This window comes from Lottia gigantea, assembly GCF_000327385.1.
Source record: "Lottia gigantea unplaced genomic scaffold LOTGIsca_241, whole genome shotgun sequence".
Lineage (NCBI taxonomy): Eukaryota > Metazoa > Mollusca > Gastropoda > Lottiidae > Lottia > Lottia gigantea.
In genome coordinates, this window is record NW_008708709.1 from 115,601 (window position 1) to 129,870 (window position 14,270).

The 14,270-nt window shown below is 32.6% G+C and overlaps 1 protein-coding gene across 1 annotated transcript; it reads left to right on the plus strand.

The window, feature by feature from the left end:
- Positions 1-1,199: 1,199 nt before the first annotated feature.
- LOTGIDRAFT_227234 (hypothetical protein) lies at positions 1,200-11,203 on the plus strand (the record flags this gene model as incomplete). The annotated part of the gene is made up of 12 exons (XM_009055456.1): positions 1,200-1,286; positions 1,573-1,731; positions 2,249-2,353; positions 2,669-2,736; positions 3,925-4,083; positions 4,289-4,480; positions 8,787-8,869; positions 9,177-9,243; positions 9,514-9,642; positions 10,051-10,134; positions 10,468-10,566; positions 11,048-11,203. The coding sequence occupies exons 2-12, from the start codon at positions 1,587-1,589 to the stop codon at positions 11,201-11,203; spliced, it is 1,287 nt and encodes a 428-aa protein (XP_009053704.1). The 5' UTR covers positions 1,200-1,286; positions 1,573-1,586.
- Positions 11,204-14,270: the final 3,067 nt, after the last annotated feature.

Here is a 14,270-nt window from a genome sequence, read left to right on the forward strand (position 1 = left end):
AAATTTGAAAATTCATAAAAATAAGTACTTATTGAAAAACGCTTAATCTTGAAACGTTTTTCAATAGTTAATTGCATTTTTATTAACTTTTTTAGATTTATCGGATTATATAAGGATCCTGTTATGTTATTTATGACACAAGGTATATCAACTGGCTCTTATTCACCAAGTTTAAAATTCTTAAATTTTATGTTAATTCTAAGACGTAGTATCACTTTAAGACTAAAATTTTTGTCGGATAGTTTTCCTTTTATTTGTTGTAGGCTATGTTCTTTATCAGGCATCAGTGATGATGAAACAATTTTTCATGGATTTTCAGCATTATGGAACTTCTTGGAAACCGTCTCTTTCTCCCTTCATAGAATATGATTTTTGATGGATTAGTATTTTGTATTTTGTGCTGATTTTAAGGTAATTGGGATTTTTTGGTAATTAAAAGATCTGAAATTTATTTTTTTCCACCGAAAACATGACTGCCGAATATTGTTAAGCTGCCTTCGCCAATCAAATGGCCAAAAAGGACAATTTTGGTGACATCTTTAATGATACGACTAGGATTCATCTATATATATATAGTTTTTATGGTTATTATAAAGCGCAAACGAAATGGAAATGAAAAATTATATGTTCTTGAAAAATCATCCGGACCTGCACATGTTACTTATATGAAGCTGATTATAATAATACTGTCATTTGCATGAGATATTTCATGCATAAAATCGATTGATTATTATATTGACAATAATTTCAAGCTGGTAGCCGCTTGTTTGGCCTATATAGTATTATATATACTTTGCTATGAAATACCATAGTTCATTGATAGCATGTGATGTATTTTTAAAAAAAATCATCTGTGGACATTACGAAGTCCATATTTCGGTTAGTATAATTCTCAATTAGGTACATAACGTAGCTTATGGCCTGATGATGCAACACTTCAGGATTCATTGTTTACCGTTAATTTTCCCTTCAATTCACCTCTAAGCTTAACCAATCAGAGGAAGTTATAAAAACATGTCTAATTTTTGACCAATGATAATAGAGTATTGTATATATCGGTGTGTGAAGGTTAAATCCAATATTTCAATAAATCGTAGGACTGACAACGTCAACAGTATTTCATTTTTACAAACCGCAGGCTTTTTTCAGCTAAAAACAGGTAAATAATGTTTAACATCATTATATTCATTGTTTTTCTACACATACAACTATTAGGATTTAAAAAGTTGTCAAGTTTTGTAAAATCTGTTATTGGTTAGTTTTTCCACTGTTCTAGAATTGATCAGGTGAGAATAAGAATAGGTCACTGTATACATTATACCTATACTAACACATGGAACTGTTTACTATTTATAATGCATCGATATTTCTATTTTTTGACACTGAGTATTCTAAGGCCTACTTATTTTGTAGATTACTTTTTATTCCAAATTCTATATTAACATTGGAATTTAAAGCAAAGGGCAAGCTTCAGAGAAGCTAAATTTCATTAATTTGTGTTTTTTTTCCTCTTGGAAATCAAATTTCCGGATTGGTATTTTGATTTTTTTTTTATCTTCTATTTTTTTTTAGAAAATCGAACGAAAATGTCTGATAAGATAAAGAAATGTAAAACATGGAATGTTCCTTGCTCTGTTATGGCAGAAAATTCAGTTAATCCAATACGTAATTTAGTTGATAGTATGACCATCACACCAAACCCAGAAAAAGATATGATAGCACTTTCTATTGGTAAGAATAATGCGTTTTTCCTCTTTATATGTTTGTACTTATTTATCGTTTTCAATCAATCTAGGTCGTTTGTATGGTCATCTTTGTCCGTTTAGTAAATTCTTTAATTTAAATTGAAATTTTGAGGTGGTTATAATTGAAACATATATTCGTCAATTAAGTGAGAAATAAGAATTAAAAAGGCCCCATGGCTAATAGTAGTAAAACAAATGTCTCAGAAAAAGACAAAAGACATTTATTAAAAAGATTTATAGAGTGAGAAGGGTAATTTGCCAACTGGGTTAAAATGAATATAAATGAATTTCAACTCCATGCACCCTTCTTTTGGCTTACTTTGTCATTTAAAAAGAAATGAATGTAATAAAATTTGACTTATTTGAAGATACTGACTCAAAGTACCCGAATTGAACTACATCCAATCACCCCTAATTTCTTAAATCTTAATTTATTCGGTAAGCATGGATTAAGATAATATAACTATTCGATAAATAAACACTTTAATCTTTTGTTTTTTAAGGGGATCCAACTATATTTGGCAATCTACCTTACTGTGAAGTAGCCGAGAATGCAGTGATCGAAGCTATCAAAGGAAGAAAGTCTAATGGCTACACAGCTTCAGTTGGTAATCTCCTTAATCTCTTGATCCATTATTAATTACATTACCTAGTACTTTGACATTAGATTATGTCATTTGTATTGAGGTTATCATCTTAAATACCTTCACGTTATATTTGACAGGTTATTTAGAAAACATAAACACTGAGGTAGCCTATTTTTAAAAGTTATTTGAGCTATTTAGAGCATTTATGACAACTCTACTGTAGACCTGAACTTTCCACGTACACATTTTCTAACTGCCTTCTCTGGGATTAAAATGAAATGCCAGTTTTGTTGTACATTATTATATTTATATTTGATTATTATTTATCTTAATTAGGTTATGAAAGTGCCAGACTAGCTGTGGCCGATTATACCTCTACACCAACATCAGTAGTGACAGCAAAGGTAAACAAGATAATGTACTTATAAATTGTGACCCCCCTCTATTTCCTCAATTACCTTCCACGAAATCTCGAACTCTTACGTGGAACTGGGTTATGATGCAATACAATTAGTTATTAGCCTACATAAATTATAACATATTAGTTATGATGTCTTAAGTTACTCTATATTATTATATTAGGTATGATACCATACAGTCGATTAACACATCAGTTATGAAACCTTACTGTAACTCTATGTATTAGTTATGATACCAAACAGTTCATATATTATTAGTCTTGATACCATACAGTTCATATATGTAATAGTTGTGATACCATATTGTTAATCTATGTATTAGTTATGATACCTAATTACTCTAAATATTAGTTACATTTATTCTACATTTAAGTTATGATACCATACAGTAATTCTACGTACATTTACATACATAATATATGATTTGATTAAAATGTTTCACTCAGTAATTATTTTTTTAAAAAAGTCACAAAAACTCAAGGTCATTAAAATATAGAAAACATCACGTACATCCCATCAGTGACGAAATGTTTTTTTTTTCACATTATAAAAGTTTTTGATAATACTTAATGACATAATGTAGATTTAATTGTCATACCTTACTAGAATTACCACTGTATGTAGGTCTAGAACGAATGCACTATCGTGTCAATCAATATATTCGTTGATTCCTGTTCATGAAATTTAAACTAATGTCATATAGAAATCACCATGAACAGAACAACATTATATGTTATAATTTTTAAGGTTTAGTTCTTTATGAAACTTACGTCATATACCTTGACAGATCAAGAAGTTCCATGAGCAGGCAGTGGTATTTCCGTTATGGAGGAATATGAGATGGTCGCAAAATTTCAACCAATGAAATTTTTCTGATAAAATAACCTTTGAACTTTCAAAAGTCACAGGTTGACCCATTTCCTACCCAGGCCTAGGATAAGGTGCTGCTGGAGGGATTTAGTGTCCCCTTTACCCTTATCAATGTTCTTATGGGAATTGGTTGTGATTATTTCAAATAGACAAATCGCCGTCATTTTGCAAGTGCTGTGATATAGTTGGTGGATTTTTTCTGATAGATATAGATACCTATGGCCAAATAAGAGGTGGTCAATACAGTAAGATTTTATGTTTGTAAGTATAGTCCTATAAACAAATTATCTTCTATGCTTACAGGATGTAATATTGACTAGTGGTTGTTCCAGTGCTCTAGATCTATGTATCTCGTGTTTAGCTAACCCTGGTCAAAATATGTTAATGCCTTTACCTGGCTTCTCTATCTATAAAACATTGGCAGAATCACTTGGTATTGAAGTTCGGAATTATAAATTACTGGTAAGTTTGATGCATCATTCTTTTATGTTCAATCAACATGTAATTGTTCCTCATCAAACTAAAAAACAGCGTACACATTCACACGTTTAGCATAGAATACAAGTCCATACCACAACCCCCACCATCCCCACCCGACCCCCCCCCCCCCCCCCCTCAATGAATTCTAGCTACGCCACTGGAATAACTTTTATTTTGAAAATTGTAGCCAGAAAAAAGTTGGGAGGCTGATTTGAACCATATAGAAGAATTAATAGATGAGAATACAGCAGGTATTATTGTGAATAATCCATCCAATCCATGTGGATCAGTATACAGTAAAGAACATCTAGAAGCTATCCTAGAAATCTGTGAGAAAAACAAATTACCAGTTATCGCTGATGAAATTTATGAACATTTCGTAAGTACTTATGTATTGTTACATTCTCAAAAAGATGATCGATTTGATGATGAAATGCTAATGTCTAATAAAGATGATTTTAGGCAGTATTTCTCAATGTAAAGCAAACTTTCCTTTGGAATTACATACATCATGTCTTCACCACCATCTAATTTAATAATAGGATGTCATCATGTAGAACAGCTATAGACACTTCGGTCGGCATCGTGTATATATCATATCGTAATTTTCTGGACATGCAGACTACATGATTGATCGGCAATGCGTATTATCATCACGTTATATTCAGTGGCTCAACAAGATGAGTGGGGGGGCCCCTCTCCCATTAATTTGTTATTATACGCCCACATGAAAAGGGGGGGGGGGGGATATTGCCGTCACCCATGTCGGTCCGTCGGCCCGTCCACAATTGCTCGCAAACACTCTACAAGACACAATTCCTGACTGATTTCGACGAAACGTGGTATGGCTGTTAGTAATCACCTAAGGATATATACCCTATTGAAAATCAGAATAATCAAAAAATATTTAGTATGAGTTATTGCCCTTGTTCTTGAAAACACGTTCAATTTTAAGCCCGTAATCACTCCAGAAGGCACAAATCTAGACGGATTTTGACGAAACTGAGTGTGAGTGTTTGTAATCACCCAAGGATGAACCCTGTCGAAAATCAGAAAAATCGAAAATAATTAATGTGAGTAATTGCCCTTGTTCTTGAAAACGCGTTCAATTTTTAGCTCGTAAACGCTCTAGAAAGTTCAATTATTGACAAATTTTAGTGTTAGTTATCACTCAAGGATGAACCCTATTGAAAAAATGTTCAGTCTGTATTTAATGCCATTTCACTCGTTTATATATTGCTTAGTTAAGTTTTTAATTTAGTTATTTTGCGATCTTAATATAGTACATAAATTTAGAGACTTTGAGAGATAAAACTGACATTTATGTATGCATTTGTGACTATCGGTTATCCAATGATACATTATATGATTATTAGTTTGAATCCTATGTCGTCATTTCTGGTAATATTAAAGGAGCAGTCTGATTTTTTACGTAGGTCATATAGGTGCTCAAATGAAAGCAAAATATAGATCATAATTTAGAGATGTGTGTCCCTTTCCTTCTAGGAAAATTACGTTAACTAAAAGCTCTAACATTTATTATTGACGCGGTCCAAAATCGCCTTCGAGAACAATAGACGCGACGTTACTTCTTTGTCTATAATGCTGTATTTGTTTCCTCTGGGAAATATGGAAATACGACGTCCGAGATGGTATATATAGCATTCGTTACTTCAAATTTTGCTCGGAAGTCGTTTCTTCTATTGAAGAAATGGGGTACCTAAAATTATTTCGAGTTCACGACATATGACGTATTAATGTTGGGCAACCAATCAGTATAGTGGACACACGTGATATAATTATTATGCAAATAAAGTATATTTATATGCGTCTGTACTAATTTTTCAAATGTGTCCCGAACAGAATCAATTGGTGATTACAACTTCCTATTAGAAAACTTTATGACGTCATAATGACGAAAATTAGATAATTTTATGAAGAAGAACCTACAGAAAAGCAAACGTCGGCATTTTTGGGAGCGTCTTCATATCCGAATTTGGAGAAAAGTGGACTGAGTTTTCTTCATTTTGTGGATGCCAGGTTTCATTGAGCACTCATTACGTTCTTAATTATGATGAACAAATCGTCTTAATGGGATCTGGAAAGCTGCTTGAAAACTGGAAAACCTGGATTCATGCTGCCTCGGACGATGGCAGCCAAATTTGTACTCAAGCAAGGAACCTCAGCAGAGTTCAAGTGTTTGTCCCTTGGGATTTTTGAAAGATGGTCTCATTATTCCGGCTGTTACTGTTGGGGATTGGAGTGGTAAGTTCTATTTCTTATCTGAAATCTTTGCTGCAGAGCGAGAGAGCCGCGGTGGCTCAGTCAGTTAGACGCTTGCTCGTTAACTCAAAGGTCCGGAATTTCAATCCCAGAAAGGTCGAGATAATACTTTGTTTTACCCCGGTCGCTCGTATGGGACACTAAACTGTGCTACAGGCTATGCACGTTAAGGATCCATTGACAGTTTGAATTCGAATAAGAGTTGGCTAATGCCGCTGTTCTGGCAAGTTTCCCAGAAATTTTGCAGAAAATTAGGACATAAACCTCCATTCGTTGTATTTCATTTCATTTCATTTCTTTTTTCTTGCAGCACGGCTCAAAGTATCCATATTTTTTTAAGGGATCGGGTTCAATAGGTTAAATCCACGAGTAATTTGTTATTTTGAAGGCCTACATACGGTGTCTCTTACAGGAATAGTATTGTGGATGTGAACTGTATCTTGGGGCCATTCAGAGAGTCCACATACCACATTAAGGCTTGTTTTTTTGTCTATTTCAGACAATCATTCGCAACATGTACGATACAACGACGATGAAATAGAGACAAACAACTATAACATGGAAGATCCCAACCCTTTTTTTTTGGAAATAGTGTCCAAATGTTCGGTTCTAAAGAAGACACAAATAGACACAGATAGTTCCCCGGGCATCTTCTGGGCAAAATCTGAAGGCATTTGAACATCGCCTCCTTGTTTCAATGTTTATATGTTTATTTGTTAGCCTTTTGTCGTACAGGATTCAGTAATGCTGAAGCAATGCTACTACAGCTAGCTGGTCTCTGCCGTTACTGGTCATTTCCAGAGATCACCTTTTATACTGAAGAACCATAGTCAGCAGAGATTCCACTCTTGACGATGATACAAATATGCTGGAAAGAGTTATAGACCTTGGCGAAGGTCTGGAATTTTCAAACAGTTATTGATGGTGGTCTGTATTTAGAGGAAGAAGTTGTTGATTTTGATTCAATCCGAGATCGGGATGTCGTCGGTATGGAAAGATATCGAGAAATGGAAGTTACCTTTTCTGATATGGTTACAAAGTTTCAAAACTCTCTAGGTGAGAATAGGGAAATATACTTATTTCTGGAATTACCGCATATTCTAAGCACCCCGATATACACTCTTGTGCTTGAATTAAAAGGAGTATTCCAATGCTGTCGTTGTGGAAAAAAATCACACTGCATTGCGTTGCCGCTGCACGTCTTTTTTCACCAAATCTTATTATTTTGCAAACAAACCTCACTTTTCATTTCAAATTAATGGCTTTTTATACCAGTAACATTTCATCCAATTTCTAATGTATACTTTGGGTTTTTCTTTTCAGTTTGAAAGAAGAATGGTCTGAACCTCGATATTTTTTTACTTTTACTATATAACTCTGTAACTATTGTATTGAGTACCATTTTAACATTAAAAGATTTATTTTGAGTTGAAATAGCATTCATTGCACAACACATTAAGTACAGAGAAATATGGGGCTTATAATATAGAACTATTAAAATAGAATTCAAAGTATTATACTATTTCATGTTTTGTTATAATATTTCTATAAACATAAAATTATATACTTTTTTAGAAACCATTTCGTTCTTTTGAATATTTTACAATTGTATTCATCAATCAACTATGTCCCTTTTAGACATTCCTTTATCCCTTTTTGTAAGATTCCAAACTTACAATCTTATTACTCGCACAATTTGTAGATGGTTTATTTCTCCAAAGATTAGATAAACAGTAGTGGCTCAACTAGATGATTGCGGGCACATACACTTAAGTGGGCCTGGGCCTCATTTTCTTAAAGAAGGACATAATATTGCCCTTCGTAGGGAACCAGCATACTTTGGACCATTTTCTTTTTTGTAATTTTTACATTCATTTTTCCTGGAGGTGCAGGTTCCCGCAAGGGTGGGGACCCGTAGACTTGCTTCAACCAATCCCTATGGTAGTTGAGCTGAAGGTTATGTTCTCGACTACACATTGATCAGCATTGCGTAATTATCACATCGTTATGTCCTGCTGTTGTAGACTTCATCATTGCGACATTGTATATATTTCACAACGCTATGATCTAGACTTGTAGACGACACCATTGATCGACATAAAAAAAATTCATATAGCATAATGTAATGCTATTTAGTTGTGGACTTTACCATCATCGACATTGCGTATGCGTCATAACGTTATATTCTAGACTAATGGATCGACTTCGCGTATTTCATGTCATATTGTTATGTTCTTCATTTGTAGACTTCAAAATTGGTCGACATTTTGTTTATATCATATCGTAATATTCTAGACGTGCTGATTCACCATTAATAGACTATAGTAAATCATAACGTTCTGTTCTGTAATTGTAAACTATATCAGTGGATGACTCTATGCTGTATATGTTCATATTTCCAGGTATTTTGTGGAAGTAAATATTATTCTCTAGCATCATTGACTACAACAGTACCTATATTATCATGTTCAGGTTTGACCAAGAGGTAAGTCGTGTATATGTTTGTTTAAACTTGTTTTGTTGGATAGTGCCCTTGGATAATTCTAGTTTCTCGGAGAGGTTGATGTTACTGTTAGTCGTTCCGATATGCCAAACCCCGCATGTATATATAAGCTGTCGGCGTTAAGGCTCCTTTGATGTTGCAAGTGCTCTTCTCAATCAGCTATACAGGAGTTAAGAGTAAAACTTGATTTCTTGTGGTAGTGAAATTGAGGTGGAATTCGTTATCGTCCACTCAGTTTCAGTGTTATCGCAATACTACAAGTATTCAAAGCTTCCTTTATCATTTACAGATTTTTAGTGCCAGGTTGGAGAATGGGTTGGATTGTTATACATGATTTAAATGATATATTTGTTAATGTAAGTTTACCGTTTAACAATAAACTATCCTATCTACAAAGAATTATGTAAATATGTTTCTAAACGAGGGATATATCCAATGATATGACAGGTTTGGATACAATTTTACATCGATGTATTAATTTTGAGTGAACCTTAAACTCCTATCCCAAAACGAGATCTACGGTGTTTCAACTATTTTTTACAAATGATAATGATGATGGTTTACATCATCCAGGTTCTAGAGTTCCCACCGATTTCATTTTTTATGGTCGCAATATGTTCATATAGGTTCGAAGAGGTTTAGTGAAGTTATCACAGAGAATATTGGGACCTAATACATTAGTTCAACAAGCAATTCCTGATATACTGAAAAACACTTCATCAGAATTCTTTGAGGATACCTTGGTACATATGAAGGTAAGATATTTATGATGCTCTTTGTTGAATGTATTTCTCACAAGTTTTTAGAATGTTTAAACCATTATTCTTTGCTTCATGCTTTTTGTTATGATATTTTTCATATTCGTAAAACTAAGACTAATAGAATCGTATTTACGAGTCGCGCACCCTTTGAGATTTCTTAATTTAGGAAAGGAACTATTCACATGATGGTTCACTTTCACCAAATGACGGTATTGTGTAAACTTTGTCTTGTTTGGTTAATGATGGAAATGAACCAACCCTTTTTCTCAACTAGGCTTCATTTGTCTGTGCCCCAGACTCTCGAAATAACTTTTTCATATTCTTTTCCCTGACAATGTGGCTGACAAGTTTTTCTGTACTTCACTCTGACTTCTTTAATTGCATGGTTTCCCTTCATTACAGAACAATGCTGAAATATTCTATTCAAGATTTAGAGAAATAATTGGACTAACACCTATTATGCCTCAAGGTGCTATGTACATGATGGTAAGGAATTTCCGTTTTTAAGTACATGTACCTTTATTTCTCATCATAAAACACAGAAATCAATCGCAATTTGGCATTATTCCAATTGTGAAATACATAACTTTTTTTTATGAAATTTCATACAGGCGTCAAAAAAGGATATTTTGTAATAATGATAGTAATTGAATTGTTATTAGGAAAGTAATTTTGTATTTTTATAATTTATTGTTATTAATTATAATGTTATTATGCAAGTAATGCCAAAGTGAGTGTAATTGTGATTATAGTTATATAGAAAAAAACTTGCTATGAAGAGTTTTAGCTTATTATATACTATTGTCTATTTTCCTCCAGGTCGGTATAGATATTGAAACGTTCCCTGTATTTAAATGTGATATCCAGTTTGTAGAAGCTCTAGTAAAAGAACAAAGTGTCTTTTGTCTCCCAGCTTCAGTAAGTTACTGAAAATCATTTATCATTGTTCACAAACGTTGAACCATAAATCTAAACGGATATTCTGTCGCTGTGCCCAACAAAGTACAAGAATACAGTTGAGAAGTAGGCTTAAATTACCGAAAAAGCCCATCCTCAGCTTATTGTAGTACTCATTAATGGTTCAGCTTGTTATAGATACCGAACTTTGGCTTTTGTCATGTTGAAATTCTCAAAAACTAGCTATCTGAACATGGTTCGGAGTATGCAGTCTCCCATAAAAAGTAACAGTTTATGTCTGGTCCTAAACGTGCCGATATTCCATTGGTATATCACGCCCGAGGAGCGGGTAGGACCAGATTTGTCAGACTAATAGATCATGTATGTTCAGACATGCCCAATACTAAAGGGTTAATTTTGATCCCACTGGTTTGATTTTACATGTCTCTATTTTATCTACTAACTTGCGTTATTGTCTAAACTAATCAATTCTGCTTTCCAGTGCTTCCAATATCCCAACTACTTCCGTGTGGTGTTAACAATTCCCGAGACGAAAGTTGCCGAGGCTTGTGATAGAATTGAGGAATTCTGTAAGAAATATTACGTAGCTAGAAATGGTATGAATAATGGAAACAACGGAGTGAACGGACATCATTAAGAAGTTGTTACTGTCAATTTTTCAGAACCAGAGAAAACAATAATGCGTATTCTTTAAAGACAACTTAATTAAGTAGTATTATAACAAAATGACTGTAACAATAACAATACAATTTTAACCAAATTTATTAGGCATTGAAAAATGGTTACATGTTATTGCGTTCATTTGACTGAACAATATTCATATTAGTTGAGTACCTTCTTTCCAAGGAAATGCCATTTTGGATACATTACAGTGCTGTATATTCTAGTCATATTTTCAACATTTAATTATATAAAAGATTATATTATTTTCCAGATTCGTTTACATTTGAGAGTATATAAATATTATTTACAAATCATTTACATTACCATTTTAACTCGATGACAAGATAGAGGTACATTTCTTCATTTTCGAATCTCAAGTATTATGATTAATAAATGATATATAGTAATTGGTGTATAGATAGAAAAGGTGCAATTGTACAGATACCACTAAAAATCATTAATGAAACAATTTTTTCAGAAAACTGCCCTTCGTAAATTGTAAAGACGAATTTATAGAAATCTTTACTTTGATATTGAGCCTAAACAATTTGAATTCTTGTGGGATACCTTAAACCATAAGAAAACACTACAATACATTACATTACATTACGTTTGCTTCATGATAGAATTAATTACCTTCACAGTATTAACAATTGAAATCACAATTCTCACTATAATTATACTGTATTCAGATATATTAATTATATCTAGACTTTTATGAATGATAAATTGGTAATTAGCTTTAATGGTATGGGAATATGCTTTAACTGTTGATATATTTTTAGCAATTAGTGTGTTTATATTTATTGTTCTTTGAAATGTATTATATTTTTCTAAACTTATAGTATTCTATTTTTTTTATATTTAATGACAATATTATAATTTACAAATGTATGCATGTTTAATGTTAAGTATAATGTATGATTTGAAAAATGACATTTTTACATGGCAGCTTTATATTTGACATACCAAAACATCTTTCTATTTTTAAAAATAGACATATTAGAAATTTATATGACATCTGATCATATGTTTATCTGTCATCACTTTTGTTGACATTTAAAAATTTGTTTTGAATCTCAAATTCGCATTCATTTTATTTTCTTTATTCGCTTACATTTTCTCATATTATGTTTTAGACAATTTTACTACCAGCTGATAGAGTTTAATTTCAGGTATCAGGATATCAGATACTGCACCAATTTTACCGTCGTCACTTGCAAAACGTCATATTCTCGTGAACTACGACCAGCGTCAAAATATATCGGTTATGATTTTTTTTAACAAAATGAGTTCCTCTTGAGTAAATTATTGACTCCAGAATTGTTTATTTTAATAATCTATATTTATTATTCCTGTATTGTATATATACATTGTATAGCATAAACCATAGGATTAGGGTTTCAGTATTATAGAATAATTCGGCATAAGGGGCTTCCAGTATTGCATAATTATCAGATTCCACAATTGTATATTAAACAGTACAGTTTATATATTAGAGATCAGAGTTAGTATATTGTGTATTATTGAGCAGTATTCAGCATTCTACTATTATATTATATTATCAATATTAATCAAGTTATCCGGTGCCTTGTTGTTAATATTTGAGTGGTTTTATTTATGTCTGATCATAGTATATTGTTATTTGATTTTAATTTTTTCTCATACAAGTATATCAAATATTAATAATCCATGAATAAAGAGTATTGAATTGATGAATAAATCATTGGTTATCATTGGACATTGATGTAGAAACAACATACTATTAAATTCTGGGTAATTTCTGTATTAAGGTTGGCGTTGTAGGCCGCAGCTATAGAAATTCCGTTACAAAGTGAGTTGTCGCCGACCTAAATGGTATATGGGCGACGAAGAATAATTGAAATGTCATATTGAACTCTGTTCGGTTCTGTTTCAGACATTCAGTAAATTAATGTTTCTATAGAATATGTGATGCTGAAAAACGATCACAAAATTAATTTCATCAATTATACAAACAATTCAAAACAATATATAGCTGCGAAAAGTTGAATGTAGAATTACTATTCCAGGATTTGGTTGGCAAATTTATCACTTCTATTAGCACCTGCAAATATAAATTGGAAAACAAAAGCAGATTCAAATTCTTTTAAGCGATTCAAATTATTCTGAATTTCTTCTTATGCTATTATAACGTGACTGTCCTGGGCGTAGGATAACGGTAAAGAGAACGATTACTAGGCATTCACAAAGGGATATAACTCTGGTTTTTATTATATGGCTATTTCCCTTTGAATTTAATGCTAACTTATTTCTAAAGCTACAGAACAGAAACGAAAACACCCAACCTTAATCAGTGCCATGATAACGTATTTTTTTTTTTCAGATGGAAATAAATTTTAATATATTATCTGACTCTTGACCATTAGTTTTCCACACCTCCGAAGATGCGTTTTTAAACATGATTTAAATTACCTTTACGATGATTGTAAATTATTAGTGTTGGACACCACCGTAACTTTCGTTTTGTTGACTGTGAATTTTAGGCTGCGCACGCAGTTTCGTGAAAAAAAACTTTGATGGAATCGGAGACGTGACATAAAAGGTGTGACTGAACTACTAAAACATTCATCCAGCCAAATAGCTATCAGAGGCTGAAATATAGATATATGTTTCGGTCTATCAAGTCACCTACAATGTAGGCCGCGTTTGAAATAAGGAATCAGACGAATGTAGTCCATGTTATCATGCGTAAGAATAATTCTAAAAATAGTCGCTTTGTGTGTAGTGACAGTGAAGTGGATGTCGATAAAATGTATAGTAGTTTACTTTCAGTTTTGGTTAGCTTTTCATGGTGATGAACTTTTGCATAAAAAAACCAAAAAAAAACTTGTGTCACCGGTCTCATCCCTAAGATTTTTCGAGCAAATTAGGTTCAGTCCGAACTTATGTAAGTATTAATTAGGAGTATAGGAACTTACACTGAAATGCGAGCTGTCATCCTAGACAGAACAAACAACTTTTAGTTTTGGTAGCGTATTTGATTGACAAATATTATATGT